At 39.6% G+C, this 19,143-nt stretch overlaps 2 protein-coding genes across 7 annotated transcripts in view; one reads left to right on the top strand and one right to left on the bottom strand.

The window, feature by feature from the left end:
• Positions 1–4,510: 4,510 nt before the first annotated feature.
• C4H4orf33 (chromosome 4 C4orf33 homolog) lies at positions 4,511–14,885 on the bottom strand. 4 transcript variants are annotated; one of them, XM_075090253.1, is made up of 7 exons: positions 14,629–14,674; positions 14,067–14,101; positions 11,136–11,325; positions 9,201–9,261; positions 8,959–9,010; positions 8,637–8,836; positions 4,511–6,957 (listed from the first exon to the last, which is right to left on the bottom strand). In XM_075090253.1, exons 3-7 carry the CDS (start codon positions 11,314–11,316, stop codon positions 6,858–6,860), a joined length of 594 nt encoding a protein of 197 aa, XP_074946354.1. In that variant the 5' UTR covers positions 11,317–11,325; positions 14,067–14,101; positions 14,629–14,674; the 3' UTR covers positions 4,511–6,857. The 4 variants fall into 4 exon arrangements, with proteins under 4 accessions (XP_074946354.1, XP_074946352.1, XP_074946355.1 ...); XM_075090251.1 differs by lacking the exons at positions 14,067–14,101; positions 14,629–14,674 and adding exons at positions 13,334–13,412; positions 14,176–14,332; XM_075090254.1 differs by lacking the exons at positions 14,067–14,101; positions 14,629–14,674 and adding an exon at positions 14,767–14,885.
• Positions 14,744–19,143, top strand: part of SCLT1 (sodium channel and clathrin linker 1) — a 46,156-nt gene continuing 41,756 nt past the window's right edge. For 2 of the 3 annotated variants that reach the window (XM_075090249.1, XM_075090248.1), the window contains exons 1-3: positions 14,744–15,176; positions 18,249–18,316; positions 19,033–19,085. In XM_075090249.1, the coding sequence (XP_074946350.1) occupies positions 15,143–15,176; positions 18,249–18,316; positions 19,033–19,085 (155 nt within the window). In that variant the 5' untranslated portion in view covers positions 14,744–15,142. The remainder of the gene's footprint in view (positions 15,177–18,248; positions 18,317–19,032; positions 19,086–19,143) is intronic. The other variant, XM_075090250.1, reaches the window with a different exon arrangement.

Genomic DNA, 19,143 nt, shown 5'->3' with positions numbered 1-19,143 from the left:
TCCTGATAATACTAATTTCAGCAGATAGACAAGAAGATGGAAAAAGGCATAACTGTGACACACTTTATGTTTAAACTGTTCATTAATCTCACTGGGACTATTTGTATGAGCATGAGCATAGCTGTTTATACAACCAGTGTAAATAAGAGTTCTATAATCAGGCCTAAAGCACTTCCCGGTACTTTTGCTGAAGCACTGTTCAGAGACACTGTAGTAAACTAAAGCTCTCACTGAAAGCAAAAGGAAGGAATAATCAATAAAATAAATGCAGGTTAACTATCAAACTTCAATAGCATTATTATAAATGTACCCTAATTAAATGAAATGAAGTCCACTTCAGAGACGGCTTTGGCAGTGCAAAAGAATAATTTTAAATTTTATGTGCAGCCAATTATGCACTGTGCTGTTGGTATTTTTGAAGTATTTTACATGGTCAGAATTTAAAATACAACAAATGTTCTGTGCTGTGCCTTTCAGAGACACAAAACACCTCAGCCTGGGAAAAAGGAACGGCAAGCAATGTAGCACTTAACAGCAAGTTCATCAGTACTGTGTCATCATAATGCTGGGCAGTACAAATATTAACTGACTTGCATTTCTAATGACTTAACTAGAACAGATAATACAGTAGCTATGCCAGCCATGGCAAACAAAACATATATAATCCAGCATGAAGTTAGAGCTTACTTCAGGGGATGTTCAGATGGGATATTAGGAAAAATTTCTTTACTGAAGGAGTGGTCAGGCACTGGAACAGGCTGCCCAGAGAGGTGGTGGAGTCACCATCCCTGGAGGTGTTTAAAAGGCGTGTAGATGTGACACTTCAGGCCATGTTTTAGGAGGCCTGGGGGTGTTGGGTGACGGTTGGACTTGATGATCCTAGAGGTCTTTTCCAACCGTAATGATTCTATGATTCTACAATTCTACTAGCTCTAACATCTGACCTGACATATTAGAGAAAATTATTAAAAAGTATACAAGGACATAAGCAAAACTTTACTCCCTGTCAGAGCTTTTGCATAAAAAACTGCCACTACGTGCAGTGTTAGATTTTATCACCTACCATACCTGACAGTCTAAGGTGCTCCGTCTTTGCATTTAAGACACAAACCACTTCTGCCAGTACGACATATTACCACTCAAGCTGTCTTTGAAGAAAACTTTCTTTTTGCATTTTTGTATCGAAAAACAATTTTCTATCCCTCTTAAGCTAGAGTTTTCACATGAGTTCACATTCTTCTCTAAGCCTCACTCCAGAGTGTTTGCACAACTCAAACCTCACCCTTGAAGGGGTACACCATCTCTTACAAACCAGCTGTATTAAAAAAAAAAAAATCCTTCAGAATTAAATATAACCTTTTTGGAAAGTTTCCAAGACTCTCCAAGACATTTGTTAAGACGACAAACACACAAAATCCCAACAACCACCACAAACCAAAAAAATACTCAAATCATTTGTGTATCAACACTATCTTTTATATTACAGGCTGACACCTCATGCAATTTATCTTCTGTTAATTTTGTATCAAAATTATAGCAATACTACTGTAGGAAAAGAAACCTTAGAACTATAACTACACAGAATGGCATAGTGTTTCTTGTGAGGAAGATGTCTCAAAAAAATCAAAATAAGCTCTCATCAGCTTGACTTAAACATCTTTTTTCTAAAATCAGAGATATAGTAAGAAGGAATAGATTTGGTTAAGGATAACTAGGCTGGTAGCACCAATGCATAGTTTTGATAACCTTCTTCTTCCACCTAGTGGCAAGAAGCATAAAAAACAAGGTCTTTGGGAGTGCAGACATAAGATGTTTTCAAACACCAACTCAATAAAAATTCACTGACATTATAAGGAAGACTGAGTTGTATAGAATTCTGGTTTTCGTGTTCAGTTTCACAAGAAATAAGACTATCACAAGGAGCTTAGAAATGCAGTTACGAGATCGAATTGTTGAAACAAACCTAAATTCTCTTTACAGGTATATTTTTCATTCATGAAGCTCAGTATTATTGTTTTCCAAGTTATTCAGCCTGATCATCTTGTAAGTAAGAGGTTGCAACTATCCAAAGCTGCATTCTGCCTCATGTGCTCAAATGTTTACTAAGAAGATTTGAAAAAAAAAAAAAAGTTAAAAAACATTACAGCAAAACTGCTCAGCATTTAATTAAACTTAGTAAATCAAATACCATAATAGTATAAACTAAGACAGGCCATTCTATTGCCCTGTAGAGAGGGGGATGGTTGTAGCAGAATGTAAGAACTAGTGAGAAGTTTCTGCTTAGAAAATGGATTAAACTAGAAGTGTATTTTCAGAGGCAATGACAAGTTGATACTACATCCTTGTGTTTTCAGCTAACCCTGGCATTAAACTTGGGAAAGTCCAGCCCCTGTGCTTTGTGTGGGATCTTCTCCTGAAAAAGGACACAAACAGGGAAATTATTTCCACACGTTTCCAACAAAAAAAAAAAAGCATTGAAAATATGCTTGGATATTTACCATGTCTGGTGTCTGTTTGCAGCAGGACTAACAAAACATGGCTCCTCATACATTTGTATCTTATGCATATACTCAGTCTCCTAAGCTTCTTACCTGAAAATAATGCTAGAGCATAGGTCTATGAAATCTTAGCTCACCTCTGTGACAGCACCTCGCATTCCTTAAGTTCCACACATTTCCTAGTTTCCTAATCAAAGTCTAAAGCTAAGAGGCTTTATGTACAACAGTTGAAGTTAAGCATGCACCAACTGCCTCAAGTATTGGGGACTACAACTACTGAAATTGGCTAATGGATTTAAAAATTGTTGTGGTAGCAGGAGAAAAGGTGACAACAACATTGCCAGAAAGGCAAGAAGGGAGTGATAACCCAACAGCCTAATTTCCTTGGGAATTCTGGCTAAATATAGTAAAATAATTAAAGATTGCCATGAGATTGACGTTTTCACATGTCACACTTAAGGGCACCTAAAGCTTTTGCAGAGCTTTGAAGAAAAATAATAAAAAAATAAAAATCAAAATCAAACACTGCCCTCCCTGGTGGGAATTCCACTATCTCCAAAGTAACAAAATTCCTGCATCTTAGACTCAGTATGTCACCATATAACTGGAACAAGGCCAAATATTATCCACAGAAAACATTTACAAGACAGGTTGATTTTTTTTTTTTTTAAGAGAGTAATGGCTAAGAAGTGTTCACAGGGTTGAAGTGTTTAAATCCATTTCAAAGTGAAATGGATGTGCGGATAGAGTGCTTGCATGAGCTATGCTCTCTATCATGCAGCTCTGCATTTTACCAAATTGATATCCTACATAAAGTATATCCAGTGTGACAATTTAGAGAATTTATCTGTATTATTCTTGATACAAGTTTGACAAACGGAAACAGCACAATGCTGAATGGCTATATATATGTGTGCATGTATACACACACTGAGCTAGACTGGACTGAACCACATTCCTTCTAAACCAGGATTAACAATTAATGACCATGTACTTAAATGGAATGCATGCAGAACAGAGTTTGTCTTTTCCTTGTGTTTGCATGTGCTTAAAAAAGAGGCAGCTGAGGAGAGACAGGCTACAGCTGGACTCCACAGTGCAGAACAAGGCCTGATTAAAAGGCAGAGCAGAGCAAGAAAGCTATGAACTAGCTAGTCATCTCAATGAACACTGATACCCATCCCTGCAAAGTCCTGGGAGCTTTAAACGATGCTGGCAGGCACTGCACTGTCCCTTGATGAGCCATGAATTCACTACTATGGGCCAAGACACCATGTTTCTATCTAACATATGCCCTAGGTAAAGGCACCCTCCTACACTAAGTTTCTACCAAGGGATTAATTTAATTTTAAACCTTTAGAAACAAGTCAGTGCACAGGCTCTAACTCTGCACTCCATGAACCCATATGGAAATCTTCTGATGAAAGCCAGCATTTACAGTTCAAATAGACTCTTAAAGCTTAGAAACACACAAGTGAACCACATGACAACAGTATGGAGCAGCATGTGCCTTGAATAAAGTCTGTATGATGATTCCCATTTTCAGAAGCATCTAGCATTGCAATTTGTACTGCAGAGGCAATTATTTTACTTTAAATTACTTATTTAGGGAAAGTAATCTATTCCCCTCAAAGTTTATAACTTGCATCAAAAATAAAGTCTGAAGTAGTCAGTTTGAAGTGAGAACGAATGAGATTAAGCCTCTGAATAATTTGATTTACTGTCCTTTACATACAAAACATCATTCATCACACGAAAGCAACCTTTGTGAGAAAAACAGTAAACTAATTCTGAACCTTTGCACGCACTTTTTTGACAAAGTGTTAAAATGAAGTCTAAAAGTTTAGTGGAATGTTTTTTGCTTTTTGACTGAAATTTAAAAAGCAGCTTTGAAATGTTAGTATCTAGAAGATGTTTTTAATCAACAGTTATTGGATTTTTCAGTATTTCAGACTGATGCCATTCTTTAGAAAACTGTACATGGATTGAAGGTAGAAAAGAAGCCAAACAACTGAATGCACTATACTTATAATTTTCAACAGATGGCACTTTATAGCAAGGAATCTATAGTGTCTAATTAAAAGATAGCAAAAACAATTGGATGGCTGAGTGCACTGACATGCCAAAGTCTGCGTCTGAAAAAGCCTAATGTCCTTAAACTTGAAAGTATAGTTCTATAAAACTGAAAGTACAAAGAGAGAAACTAAAGCCCAACAAAAACTCTGAAGTAACATTCTATCCCAGATGTTAATCACACCAAGACGTTCTTCAAAGGCAGCATATTCCCATCTTCTTTTCTTCTCAGGCAGTATTTACAGGCAGAGTTAAGTTTAAAGATAGCAAAGAAAACATGACCATCAGACTGTGGTTATTACTGCATACAAGCTCAGAAGAGAACAGAGAATCCTTGCAGTAATACAAGTTAGAGTGCACTCTTGTGCAAAACTTTACAGACATTTTCACGTCTAAAGCCACACACAAAATTTTTAGAACCGTGTATGTGCTAAATAAACAAGGAAGGCCTGGGAGCATTGCTGCCTCCGACTTACAACCCAACTACACTATTAAATTGTCTGTCAGTATTATCTGAGTGGAAGGTGCTTACTAATGACAGTCACAAAAGGCAAACTGAGAATGACTACATTTAAAGAAGTCCACCGGGAGCTAACAGTTATCTTCTGTTACCTAATCAGCAGTTATACATAAAAAGTCACTCTTCCTGAAGATGCACAGAGAAAGGACAAAAGGTAATGGACACAAGTTGCAGCACAGGAAATTCGATAAGCTTTCATAACTTGACTATTGAAACAGGCTACGCAGAGCATTTGAAGCTCCATCTCTGGAGTTATTCAACACTTGACAAGGCCCTTCGCAAACTCATCTATCTTCACCAATAACCCTGCTTTGAGCAGTATGTTAAGACTACAAGAACGGCAGTCCAGGTGTTCCAGGAACTTGCAGGGTTCTAAACTGTTCCATAAAAAATGCTACACAAGAGGATGAGATGGAACACCACATGCCCAGGGCATAACTTCTGAAAGATACTCCCTCAGTTACAACTGAGCCATATTCTCTCAGACCCCCAAAACAAACCTTCTCACAAAATTAGAGAACCCTTTTACCCTGTGACAATGACATTTCAACAGGACGCAGGCAGTCCTCTTTCTAGTAAAGGACTAAGGACCATGTCTTGGTCTGAATCCTCATTCTGAACTAAACCAAAGAGGTCTGATTTTAAAGTCACCTAACTTTTCAAATGTAGGATCTGGTTCATGGGTAAGCTTCCCATTTTCTAAGTTAACTTATACAGTATCAAGTCAGGAGCCACAATCAAGCAGTACTTACGGTGCTCGGCAAAAAGGAACATCTCATTTGTAAATCCTGTGAGAATTTACAGATAAGATGTTACCATCTAACAGTATTCCGTACTGTTAAAAATGTTCATGCCCATATGTAGAAAACGTAGGCACATACAATTAGAGTATCTCTGATGTTAGGGGGCACGCAAACAAAATTCTCATATGTCTGAGCTGAATCCTTAAGGTGATGTGACCAAGGTATTGGAACAAACAAGCTTTTGTAGGAGCACAACTACATCAAAAGCTTTTACTAAACATTATTTTTCCCAGAAGCTTTTCCAGGATACATAAAACCTTTGTAAATCTACCCTCTCTACCTAAACATCACTAGAAATTCCACACTGAATTTGAGGCAGGTAGGTCTGCTAATGAATTAATACAGATTAAGTCCCCCCTTCGGCACTGTGCAAGGGAAAACTCCAGATATAGGAAGGTATAGGACAGGGTAGTGTTATACACCTCCACACCATCTCGCAATGCAAGTACTGGGCCACAAAATGCCATGACAGAGATACCCGGTTCTGTTCCTGAAGGAGGCATTCTTTCTCCTGATGGCAATCAAAAACATCAGGCATGTAAGAATCTCATTCAACGGCCAAGAAACAAACTAGCAGCAGTGAAAATAGAGTAGAAATGCAGCAACTGCAGGAAACTGAAAGATTCCAAGCCATATACTGGTTTGCCAGGCTTAGAGCTCTCATGAAAACACAGCTGTAATTTTAGCACATTTTTTCCCCTTCATTGGTAGGAGCCGATTCATCATTGCACAGATGAAAAACTCCATACCCAGATGAACTGAAACACAAGCCGTTGCGTACTTCATACACTTAGAATCAACTGGCCCAGATACTTTACAGTTGATTTTAAGATTGATCAATGATTTTGGTGTCAAGGAAAGCCTTACTAATTTGATATTTACAAACTCTGCTCAAAATGAAAAAGTTGTTTCCAAACAGCTTCATCCAGCCTTAATGCTATAAAAACTTATGCCTCAATCTATTTAATTAGTGAGAGACTTCCATATGTCTGATTCAGGCTGCTTCCAATCTTCTCCCGTTAGTTCTTTCAGGTTCAAATCTTTGAAAAATTCGAGGCGATGACTGCAAAGAGAGGAGAAATTGAAAAAAAAAAAAAAAGAAAAAAAAGGTTAAGTCTTGTAGTATTCGTCTTAATAAAAGGCAGCATCCTCAATAGGTTTAATTAGTTTTCACTTTCAGGTTTTCTTGGACAGGAATGTAACCAGCGTTCCATGTTCATTTTCCAAAACTTGAGTTTATAAACAAAAACCACTACTGTGTTTCTGAAAATCTTGTCCTGGAAAACACAGGGCAAAATCCTCAGCTATGAACAAGTATCACACAGCATAAGGTGAAGTTAACAAAATGCTCACCTTTTAAATTCCCTCAACTTATGCTGTCTGGAACTGCAGTCAGAGTCAGTGATACCCTGCTTTATGACTTACCTGCACTCCAACAGAGTGAAAATTTACAACTCTTGACCAATTGAAAAATCATACCACAGAGATATCGTCTCTTTACAGAAAAGGGGAAGGCTGGATAGAATAATGAAGCTAGCAGTACATTTTTTTTTCCTGTAAGACTAGAAGTCTTGTTTTCTTATAAACACTATGAATCAGTCCTTGCTAAGAATTTCTCCCTTAGGCTACCAGACAGAAACAATAAAAGGAAGACACTGAAGCCAACTGCTAATTAATACTTACATTAAACAACTGCCAAACAGTAGACAGAACATCTGAGACTACACTAATCATTTATAAAGGTAAATGGAATCCTCTTATTAAGAAGTAATTTGTAGGAGTAAAGACAAACTAAGAGCAATGAAAGTAGCAAGGAGCAACCTCTTCATATAATTGCATCTATTACCAATGTCTGAAAAAGTCAAGGGTTTTTTTGGCAGGGGTACTACAGAAACAATAGAAAGAATCCTTTCCTGAAAATTATTACAAGCATTTTCCAGTTTACCACAGAAAAATAAAAGTATCTATTTCTTACGGAACACTGATAAAGAGGAAGTATTTTATTAGCAATATAAGCAGTTGCAGATGCCAAGTTTTTCTTAAATAAAGGCAACAAAGGGTAACTTATCTGAAATTTACCTTACCTGGCTGTCATTGTATGTTGAGTAACAAGTTTGACTAAGAACTATAGCGTACACTCTAGAACTAGTTCATTTATACAAAATGCCCAGAAGGGGATGGTTTTTTCAAATCGATTCAGCCTCACTGTCAAAGAAAATAAACAGGCCCAAAGCACGATTTAGAAATCAAGAAATTCTAGTTTTTCTACTGACACTGGGTATCCTTTTATTACACTTTTCAGTTCAGTCTGCCTTCTCAAATTTTTCCATAATATGGAACCATCTGTAGAGGTGAGGTTGTTTAGAACAGTAGGGGAGAAGCGAAAGAGATTTACTGGAAATGAATCTGGTGAAATTAACATTAAATGGCATTTCAGGAGGTGCTGGAGGCGAGGAAAAAGTAGAACAACCTATCTATGATTTAGCTGAGGAAGGTGATAAAACAGATGCCAATGGTGTTGAATGCATCATTTTCTATCCACCTAGGGGATAACATAGAAATCAAGCACTAATTACAGCTATCTGCACCACAGTGCTTTATACCAAGTACAGTGCCAACAGATCTGGGGCTAAGCAGTATAATTAAAATACTAGCGGCACTCAATCCAAAAGCCAGATTAGCTTTTTTAAGTATTCCAAGAATAGTGCAACTATATTACAAAAGAGCTAATTTTGTGCTTACAAATCTGGTTTCTGTCCCTCTTGTAGCTCATGTTGAGGCACAGGATGAAGCGCTTCATATTTTCTCTCTTCTCCTGAGCCATGAATTGCAAATGCATTGAACTTGTTGGTGCATGGTGGAAAATAATTCCAAGGAAGATGAGCTTTACCCTCCCATTTGGTTTTCATTCTGGTCACCTCAAACTCTAAAGGAAGTTCTTCCTGTTAAAGGAGGGGGAAAAAAAAAAAAAAGAAGAAAGAGGTAACGTCACCTTCCAGTCAAGCAACACATACCCAAAACCAATTAGTTTTTCTGGACATTATGAATGCACTTGACCACATACTTTCCACACTCTTCTTTTGCCAGAAAGCAGCAGCAACAAGTGTTGTCCATGGCTGTCAAAAAAATCAGAGCACAATTTTCTCAAAATGATGCCAAGTTATTAGTCTAGTGTTCTGCCAAACATGTACATTCCCCATATTGGAACAATTTCTGTACCCAGTCTTCCTCATACATATATCTTACAAGCATTAGAACTGGAAATGCAAATTAACATTTACGACTTTTTCAGAATGCTGTACTTACGGACAAAGTTCGACTTCTAAATACTGTTCAGTTCTGTCACTCAGGAAAAATGCTTCTACAACTTAAAAAAAAAAGGAAAAGGCTGTCAGTATTTTATATCAGCTATTTTATAATATCCTGACACCTTCACATCCCACTAAAACAATTCTGTTTTCAGGATTTTTGGACTATGCCACACCAGAGTTTGCCTAATTGTCTACATGCTATTGACAGCGTCCTAACTATTGGAAATGCTATGCCATAATTGTAACTTCAAGAGCTTTTATTTTTAATGCCTATAATCATAAAAAGCTTTATAAAGTACTGTACTAATTTTATTTACTTTACCAACTCCAGCTTTGGAAACACTCATCTTGATTCAACAGAAAAATGGCAGGTCTACTAACTAATGTTAGCTGCCAACACAGTAAGAAAAGCATCGGCAAGCAGCTATTTCACCTAGTATGCTTGCTGTGAACAAAGCTGACCAAGATAGAGTGATCCTAGTCAATCATACTGACAGCATGCACTCCAGGTAGAGCACTTAAGTGCAGAAATCTTGTGTTTGCTGGTAGCCTCAGGATTCAGGGCATCAGAGAGCAGAAAAAAAATGAAGAGAGGAACATATGCTCACAGCAGAGCACACACCCCATAAATAAGACTGCTAAATATCAGAAATACTAACAAAGCATTTAGCTCTTAAATGGATTTTTCCTGTAGATGGCTGATACTCTGGACAGGGGATTACTGTTCCAGGTGTACCTGAAAGCCAGGTGTGACTGCTGAGTCACCTTTCAGGAACACAAAGCTGAATTATAATGATGTTTCTCAGAGCAATAACATTATTAGAAAGCTTTAGTTAGAATTATGATTAGATATGATTGATAACTTTATTTTTACATAAGCCTATTTAGTACAATATCATCAGAGAGGTGCTAATACTGTTTCAGTAGAGCTTTAATCAGAATAGCTCAACAATTAGGAAGCAAAGAACCACTGGAAACATTAAATTCTTGCATTATTCAAAGCAGCAGTTAAAAGTGAAAGTGTTTACAGGAAAGGAGAAACTAAACAGTATTACTAGAAGAATATTCCCCATTCCATTTCAGTACAGTTTTGAAACGTATTTCATAAGCTGGCCTTTGTTTCACCCTTCTATTCCTCAAATATACTTTCGGAAAGTGATTAAAATAGACAAATGTTTTATCTATTGCGCTCTACTTCTTAAAGCAAAAGAAGAACCTATATTTAGGATTTCACTTCTATTTACCAACTGTAAATGCATTTTTGTATACATATATATACACACACACACATATATATGACACAAAATTATTTGGATATTCAAACTTGCCAGGCTTCTATTATGCCACAAGTTATATCAGTAACCCAGAAGCTAAGTTTACATGCCTATACTATTTACAGGATCAGGAGGAGTCAATCTCATCATTCTTGAAATTAACTCAGTGCATCATGCTCCATTCCTTTATGGCCACTGAGTGGCATAATATATTTGCTCCTTTTCCCAGCCATTTGTATTGTTGCACAAAATAAAACAACCACCCACCTTACAGCCAGTTAGTGATGAAAATCAATTCACCACCTAGAAAAAGAGCATTGCTCTTGATAAAGGTTTGGGGCGGTTTACAGCAGAATAGAGTATGTGGCTTATAGTTACTTAAGGAGCTGTTTAAGGGTAAAGCAGCGATTACAACTAAATTCTTTGCCAGTATTCTTCCCCACAAAAAGGCACTTTTTTACTTTACTTTTCATCTGATCTTTAAAAGCAGTACTGTGACCAGAGAAACCAAACTGAATTACACATCATACACTCACAACTATTCAGATCAGTCTGAAAAAATAGCCATTGTAGACTCTTAAATAAAGACCAGGCATATTAACTACAGAGGAACATCAGTGTCTACACAAGTCAGATATATCTGCAGCAGAACTTACCCTCATAGTCCCACAGCCTTCTAAATGGTTTCCCTGGCTCTCCAAGTGGTGCTGGAGGATCATTAAAGAAGGGAGCATTAACTTCCATTAGCAGTCCTGCATTGCCTGACTTCAGCACAATTGTTACTGGCTCATGGCTCACAGGCAAACCATCCCATGTGTGCTTAATTGTAAATTCCATCTTCAGGTACTACAGAAATGAGAAACAAAGTTTCTGTCAAAGAGAATCTCAGATTCCATTTCAGCACCAACCACACTGTTTGCTTGGAAAGAAAAACAAAACAAAACCACACTTTGTAAAATCATCAAATCATGGTTTTACACATTAGAAGAGCTGGGATAGTTTAGCTTTATAAACCAACTAAACAGTTACATGAATGCTTTTCGTAAGTTTTTACACCTGCGTGGTTACAAATCACTCTGAAGTCTTACCAAGCTTAAGGCATTTCAACTATGTACCCAAACAAACACCTTTCAAAACCATCAGAAATATTTATCAAGAGATCAGATAAACAAAAAATCTCCACTACATGATCTTAGATCATTTGGTAATATGAGAAAAACACATCGAGAAAAACTTCCATGAATCTGAGATGCAAGATGAAACAATTAGCTAAAACTTTCCTTTGTGGTCATTGCAAACCAGCCAAACTACAGGATTTCAAGGAAAACTGCAAGCATATCTTGTTAAACACACTGAACGTTTGCAGACCAGCAAGAACAGAGAACACTGCACTCCAACAGCTGTTGTTACTTAGAAATAACTGTACAAACCTTAAGCATAGCCTTAAGCTATTTAATAAGCAAATGAATCAGTGGAGGCCAGTTTCCAACAGGTTCACAGCCCCTTACCCCTCCCCTCCTCAGTATTAGGAGTTCCTTTCCACCTCCACAAAGGTGATCCTTGATTTGTTCCCTGACACATCTCCTAGCTGTACAAGAAGGGAACTGGCAGCACATAGCCTGAGAATTACGCACACACTGTTTAAGTCCTGTGACCAGAGAGGTACTAGCTCAGTAGCTAAGTTGTAGTAATCACGTTTCCTTCAGTGGGGAACACTAAACTGTGTCATTTCACCTCTTCCCAGACACCCATGTTCTTCAGACTCACAGAAAGGTAAGCATAACTTGCCACATTCTGCAGGTATTGTCAGCAGGTGTAGTACATGAGCAGAATGTAACCACAGGCATTACACTTCCCTACATGCCATAGCCTTGCTCTTACGACTACACGTTAACAGTGCCTCATGCCCTCTGCTACAGTCACACTAGCCAGTTTCCATTCACTGACTTTCATGCTGAAAAGCACCAGACCTCTTCTCTTTGAGTTCAAGTCGGTAAAATAGCTAGAGTGACGACTGGTAAGCAGATACACTCACAATCAAGGAGACAACGATGTGATCAAAGAAGTGTGACAGATTAGAGAAAATCTGAAGCAACAGATTTAGTAATTAGAGACCTTAATTTAAGATGACCAGTAAAAAAGGAAAAATCAATTATTGGACGATCACTTTTGACAAGGTTGTATTTAAACAAACTGAAAGCTAATTAAATTCTTATGTCAGCATTTTACCTGCATGATATGCTAGGCAAGCATCAAATGTGCTTTATGCAAGAGACCTGGGATAGCCCTAGAAACTCTGAAAGACTCTACCATCACTAACGTTCGCTCCAACTCAAATAGCAAGTTTCTGGAAGCAAGATGACACGAGTTGAAAGAAAACAGTCAGTGTACAAAGCATGGGGAGCGAAGACACCCAACAGCCTCCTAACAGCATGCTTAAGTCAGCAGGAACTGGCTCATAGTCCAGTATTAGTAGTACCTCAAACAGGCAAAACTAAATCATCCACAGTTTAAAACAAAAAGAGAGAACTAGTAAGAAAAGGCATTCTAAGCAAGCACAGCGACAACTCTTCTGCAGCAATTACCATGCACGCCATCAAATAAAAGAGCAATATGTTAAATAAGTCCCTTTCACAACACAAACAGCTGCTCAATGGCTATTTTGCCTCAAACTGATCTAGAAAATATTAATCCACAGGAAATGTAGGCACGTGTTACGTTTTCAGATTTCCAAGCTGCAAACACTGAGCAGCATGAGTATGAAGTATCCACAGAGGGTAAGCCCCTTCCTAGTGTTTTTCTGCAATGAACAGAGCTCCCGTAAATGGAGCACACATGCCTTATGTGCACTTACCGTGGAAGGAAACAAGACAGAATTCCACATGCAGGATCACTTACTCAAAAGAGTAAAGTTTAAGAGTAGATGGGCGCATCTAAGAAAGTTAATAAAGTGTTATGAAACCACTTTATACTACACCATTAAATTAACACTGTGCACTTAAAAGTCAACATTTCCTTCTATTATTCTATTTTCAGTGTGTGCTAATATATTTATTTGCATTCACTGGTCAAGGCAAATATCTGAAACACCTACTTGAAAATACTGCCAGATTTCAATAGTGTTTTAAAGCAATATAGCTGTAGTGTCTAAAATGATGAGATAGAAGAAGCATCACATTCCTGTTTGTACCTATATGAGACAGATAACTTTTTTTGTAAAATCCTTAACTCCTGCAGAAACAGCTTACAGTGCACTTAAATGAATGTACTGAAGATTTAGTCCATTGTTGTAATCCAATATTACTCTTGAAAAAAAATACAATTTTAAAAAGAACCATAAAGTAATAAGGCAAATTGCAAAACATTCATTAGCTTTCATTAGAGGTCTACCTAGTACCACACTTGCTCAATTTAAAGGACAGCAGATCCAAGATTTTCCAAAGTAATGGTGGTTCGTGCAAGTTTTATTACATTGAATAGACTTAGGTAAGCTGGCTACTAGCACGCTTTCCAATTATAATAAAAACAGCAAGACATAGCAATGGTGTAGAAGTCATATAAAAGAGCACGAGGAAACCTCTCATTACCTTTTAACCCTACATCTCAGCCAGTCGTTAATTCACTGTAAAGAGATACAAACGCTGAATGAAATAGTTTTACAGCAAGTTACTTTCTCAGCCATTTAAAAGCACTCACACTGCACGGCCTCAAGCCCCACAGAGGCTCAGACCCCGGCCACACGAGAGTCACACTTCACCAGCGAGGAGAAAGCTCCTGCTCCTTGCTGCTGTGATCGCCTCACGACTCCCCAAATGGAAAGGATTTACGTCTTCCAGCCCAAACCGTACCGACGCTGGTGAGAAGCACAGAAACAAGCAGGAAGTAATTAGGTTGGTGCTTTTCCTAATTGCTGCAAGAGGACAAGGGAAAAGTTGGAAACATGCGTAAGAGACAGCAGCTTTTACTGTAGTTAAGACTTCGTTACTAGAGACAGGCGCGAGCTCCCAGAGGGCTCCACACCGCTCCCGGCTGCGGTCACCACCCGCCTACTCCTAATAGCAGCGGCATTTCCTGAAGAGAAGTTTAACGCGTAAGCGCCTATCTTTGACCCATAAGCTTCTCAGGGAAGTGTAGCAAAGGAATCCTTACACCTCCAGGCACCCGCTGCGACTCTGAGAGAAAACTCTGCTCCCCAGCACGCCGCGCGCTTCCCGCCTCCCCCCGCAGCTGAGCAGGGGCCGCCGCGGCGCCCCAGCGCGCATGCGCACGCAGCCTGCCTCGTCTCACCCCCGCCTGCCGCCCGCCTGCCGTCCCGGCGCGTCCGCGGGGCGGGAAGCGGTCGGTTGCCGCCGTGGTGCCGTGAGACGCCGTGCCGGGCTGAAGGGACGGGGCTGCTGCGGAGGGGGAGCTTCTGATCGCTGCCCACGCCCAGTCGCGGCTTCACTTCCCGAAAGAAGTGCGAGCCGGGAGGCGAGGGCAGCGCGTCCCCGGCGCCCGTTGCCTCCGTCTCTCCCCCGAGCGGCTCTTGCCTTCGCCGTCTGTCGGTGAGGTGCAACCCCGCCGGGCCCCGGGGCGGCGAGCGGCTGGAGTCACCGGCTTTCCCCGGGGTGTTTGCAGGCTTTCCCCGGGGAGGAGAGCGGCGGTGAAGCGTTCCACTGGAAATATGGCCACTGATCTCGGCAGTGGGGGAGAGCCAGGTGAGGTCCCCGCGAGCGGGCGGTTCGCGGGCTGCCCCGGGGCTGGTGGGGGCGCGGAGCCGAGGCCGCCTCTCGGCAGCTGGGGTCAGTTTCCACAGAGGGTAGAAACCCTTTTTTGCCCGTGGTTGTAGCAACGAAGGTTTATATTCTGTAGCTCTTCTAGGGTTTGCTATAGCGAATACCCATCAAAACTGTTTTTTTTTTCAGTTAGCTGAAGGCTGATAATTAAAAGCTGGTGGTGAGGGTAACAGCCAAAATCACATGCATTTTATGTCATAATGCCTGTTTTCTGTAGTTACGTTGCTACCCTATTACCTATGCTCGGCTTGCACCCCAGAGGCAAAAAAGCTGTCTGGCCAATTACTCATAAAATTTGCTTTACAGACTAAAATAAGTATTTTTAATTAAGTATTCATTGTTATAACTTTGATAATTCTAATGTCAGCTTAATATGATTGAATCAGAGTATGCTTTAATTACCAGCAAAATACTGGCAAAAGTTGCTTCTGCACAGCTTATATCCCTATAAATAGGGAATGGGTTGAAGTGGTGTCCCAAGTGTTACCGTCCCCGTCGCTAATTAGCGTTGCGGTACAACTTGATAGCACAGCAGGAAGTAGGAGAGGATTGCAGTGCATAAAGTGCATCACTCAAAAATCAAAATTTTAGTTGATGCTAAACTTTGACAGCTTTGGGTGGCCAAAGGTGAAAGACCAGCTCTTGATTCCAAGGACCTTAGTAACAGAAAAGCTTCTGTCTCAGCCAACAGAGTCATCCTGGCTCAAAAGCCTGTATCTTTGTCGAGCTCTGCATGAGTATTTATTGTACTGTGATGTGAACAAATAATGGATTTATAAATACTGGTATTTTGCTTTTTCATATGTATTTAATTTGCCGGGACGTAGCTTCTTATTTTACAAGTCTTTAGGCTTTGGATGGAGCTTAGACTAAATTCACTGCGAAGTGGAAAGAGTTGCCTTTTCTATCATGGAGTTTAATTCTCTCTTTAAAAAACTTCATACATTTTGAAAGGCACCAAATGACAAATCTGAAGTTGGTTTGCATGCCAGCTGAGACATAAGTTATTTGAGGCCTGCTCTAAGTCTGATGTATGGATTGACGTTTCTCTTGTTTCATGAATGTGAAATCGAAGTTCTGAAATGCTGAATGTGTGTAAACACACACAAAAAGAGATTCTCCAAGCACTGTTATGTTTAGCTTTGTAGAATAAATATTTATTGTGTTAAATATGTAGCTGTAAAGAAGGTTCTCAGAATGAAGTGACAGTCTCTGGCACTGATCCGTTATAAATTGAGTTCTACCTGAATGCTTTTTGCAGTATCAGCAGCCAACCCTACAAGTAATAATTCATCCATTCCATATTTTTGTGATAAGCTTCTAAATATATAGAACTTTTCAGAATGTATTTAGTGATTCATTGGTGAAGGGGAGTACATCTGTAAGGAGCGTTTAAGATTTGTCCCCTTTTGCATCTATGGCCTCTCATGTTTGCAGACTGCTTTGGCTGGTGAGAGCAACCAGTTACCCCTTCCTGTTCCTTGGTATCCTTTTACTGTTACCTCCTTTCTATCCCCTTTGTCTTTTTCCTATATCCTCCTTCAGAAGATTAGACCCAGAAAAAGAACCATGGGATGTGTATCAAGAAAAATAGGCAAGAAGCCGTTTTAAATTGAAATGTGTGTGTTATCTTCCTGACTTCCTTTTTCTTCCTCTTTACCCATTCCAGTTACAACAGTGTCACACAGATTCTTACAGAACAGAAGATTTAAGCTGGAAGAGAGCTACAACGATTATATAGTCCTGACCAATTCAGGGCTGACCAAAAGTTAAAGCATGTTGTTGAGGGCATTGTCCAAATGCCTCTTGAACACTGACAGGCTGGGGACACTGACCACCTCTCTAGGAAGCCTGTTCCAGTGTTTGACCACCCTTTTTGTAAAGAGCTGTTTCCTAATGTCAAGTCTGAACTACCCCTGGCACAGCTTTGAACCATTCCTGTGCGTCCTATTGCTGGATGCCAGGGAGAAGAGCAGCTCCCTCTCTGCTTCCCTTCCTCAGGAAGCTGTAGAGAGCAATGAGGTCACCCCTCAGCCTCCTTTTCTCCAGCCTAGACGAGCCCGAAGTCCTCAGCCGCTCCTCGCAGGACATTCTTTCTGCCCTTTCACCAGCTTTGTTGCTCTCCTCTGGACGCATTCAAAGATGTTCACATCACATCCTTAAATTGTAGGGCCCAGAACTGCTCACAGCACTCAAGGTGGGGTCACACCAATGCTGAATACAGCAGGATGATCCCCTCTTTTGACTGGCTGGTTATACTGTGCTTTTGTAATATCAAAGAACACTCCATGAACAAGTGGAGAGAGCTGTTATTTCTCCCTTCCAACCTTCCGCTAGCTCTTTCATTTGTAATACAAGTAGTGTGTGAAATTTGCATAGCCAAAGTTGGATGAGTAAGGAAGAATGATGCCTTAGTTGACGTTCCCAGCTCAGCAGTGTGAAATCTTTTTACTCGTTATACTTCGCTGCTTTTAGAAAAAGTAGATACTCACAGACTGCATTTCTTCATTCTGTTGGGGTTTCTTCTGGATGTACTTCAGTGCACAGATTATTTTTCAGTGAATCTCGCTTGACCTAAGTTTGTTAAAAGTTTATTGAGAAGTGCAGGCTTGAGTTCCCAGCAACAGGTTAATTGTCAAACATCCACCTAATTGAATTGGACACACGGTGTGATTTGTTGCACTTAGGTCTTATGAACCTTTAAGTTGTGTGTATGTTTGTGGGTTTTCTAGGCAGAAAATTCATTTTTTTAAAATCTGTGAAAGAAAACAGAAGGCATATGGAAGAAATGGAATTCATTGCTATTACACAGTCTTCATAGGCTTTTTCAAGTCCTATTTTCATTAAAATAATTGTGCGAAATGGAAGAATTTCATGAAGCATGTTGTGTTCCTTCAAAGCACTACACTGTTAAATATATTTCTCACTGCCCATCAGATTTACCTAGATAATGGCCTGTGTTGTAGCTTTGATTCTCAAACTTTGTATTTTCAGATCAGAGGCTAAATGTGGCACTTGGACAGTATGAAACAGATGAGATTTTGAGAGCTACTGCTGAGCAGGTATGTGAACTCAGGGATGGAAGTAGTAAGAATTTTTCTGATGAGGTTTTGAGACAAACATCTTTGCATATATAGAGCACAGCCCACTTTATCGTGGCCTGGCCTTGCCTTAGGTCCATCGCTCAGCTCTAGAGTTGCTTGGTTTTCCAAGCAGCAGCAGGATAAAACGGTCATAACAGTGAATTCTGGGTATTTTGATGTATTTTCAAGAGTTTGTCATATGCAGGACAACATATCCCTGAAAGAATACTTGCTTTGTACTTTAGCAGACTTTTTCACTTTTATAGGCTTTTCTATATGGTCTCATGTGAAGGCAACTTTTTGTGCTGGGTACCATAAACCTGTCTGAAAGTCTGTGCAGAACCTAGGGCATCTGTGCAGAAGCTGGGGCATCGCACTTCCCTGATGCCGAGATGCACGGAAATGAACTTAGCCCCTACACAAACTTATGATTGTTCTTTTAAGAGCGAGATGATTCCCCCTCAGATGCAGTTATGCTTTATGACAGAGCATCTCCAGGGGGAAACAAAAAACCTATAATTTTTTTCAAATTGGGCCAACGTTCGAGGATTTTTGAACATAAACCTGGAATTGATCACGTGGGATATTGTGCATGATTACAGTACAGGCAGGACAACAGCTTTGAGTTGCGTACAAAAATTTAAAACTTCATGCAGTCATGTGCAAGTACTAACACATAAAATATACCATTGCAGAAAACTGCGCCTGGTGGTGATGGCATATCAGGATCCAGGATGATGGACCAAAGGTAACTGATTCAAAATGCTAACTGGGAATACTACAAAGTATTCAAAAGAAATTGACAT

Source organism: Phalacrocorax aristotelis, chromosome 4, assembly GCF_949628215.1.
Source record: "Phalacrocorax aristotelis chromosome 4, bGulAri2.1, whole genome shotgun sequence".
Taxonomy (NCBI): Eukaryota; Metazoa; Chordata; class Aves; order Suliformes; family Phalacrocoracidae; genus Phalacrocorax; species Phalacrocorax aristotelis.
Note: the sequence above shows the minus strand (reverse complement) of the source record. Positions and strands in the feature narration are given on the sequence as shown.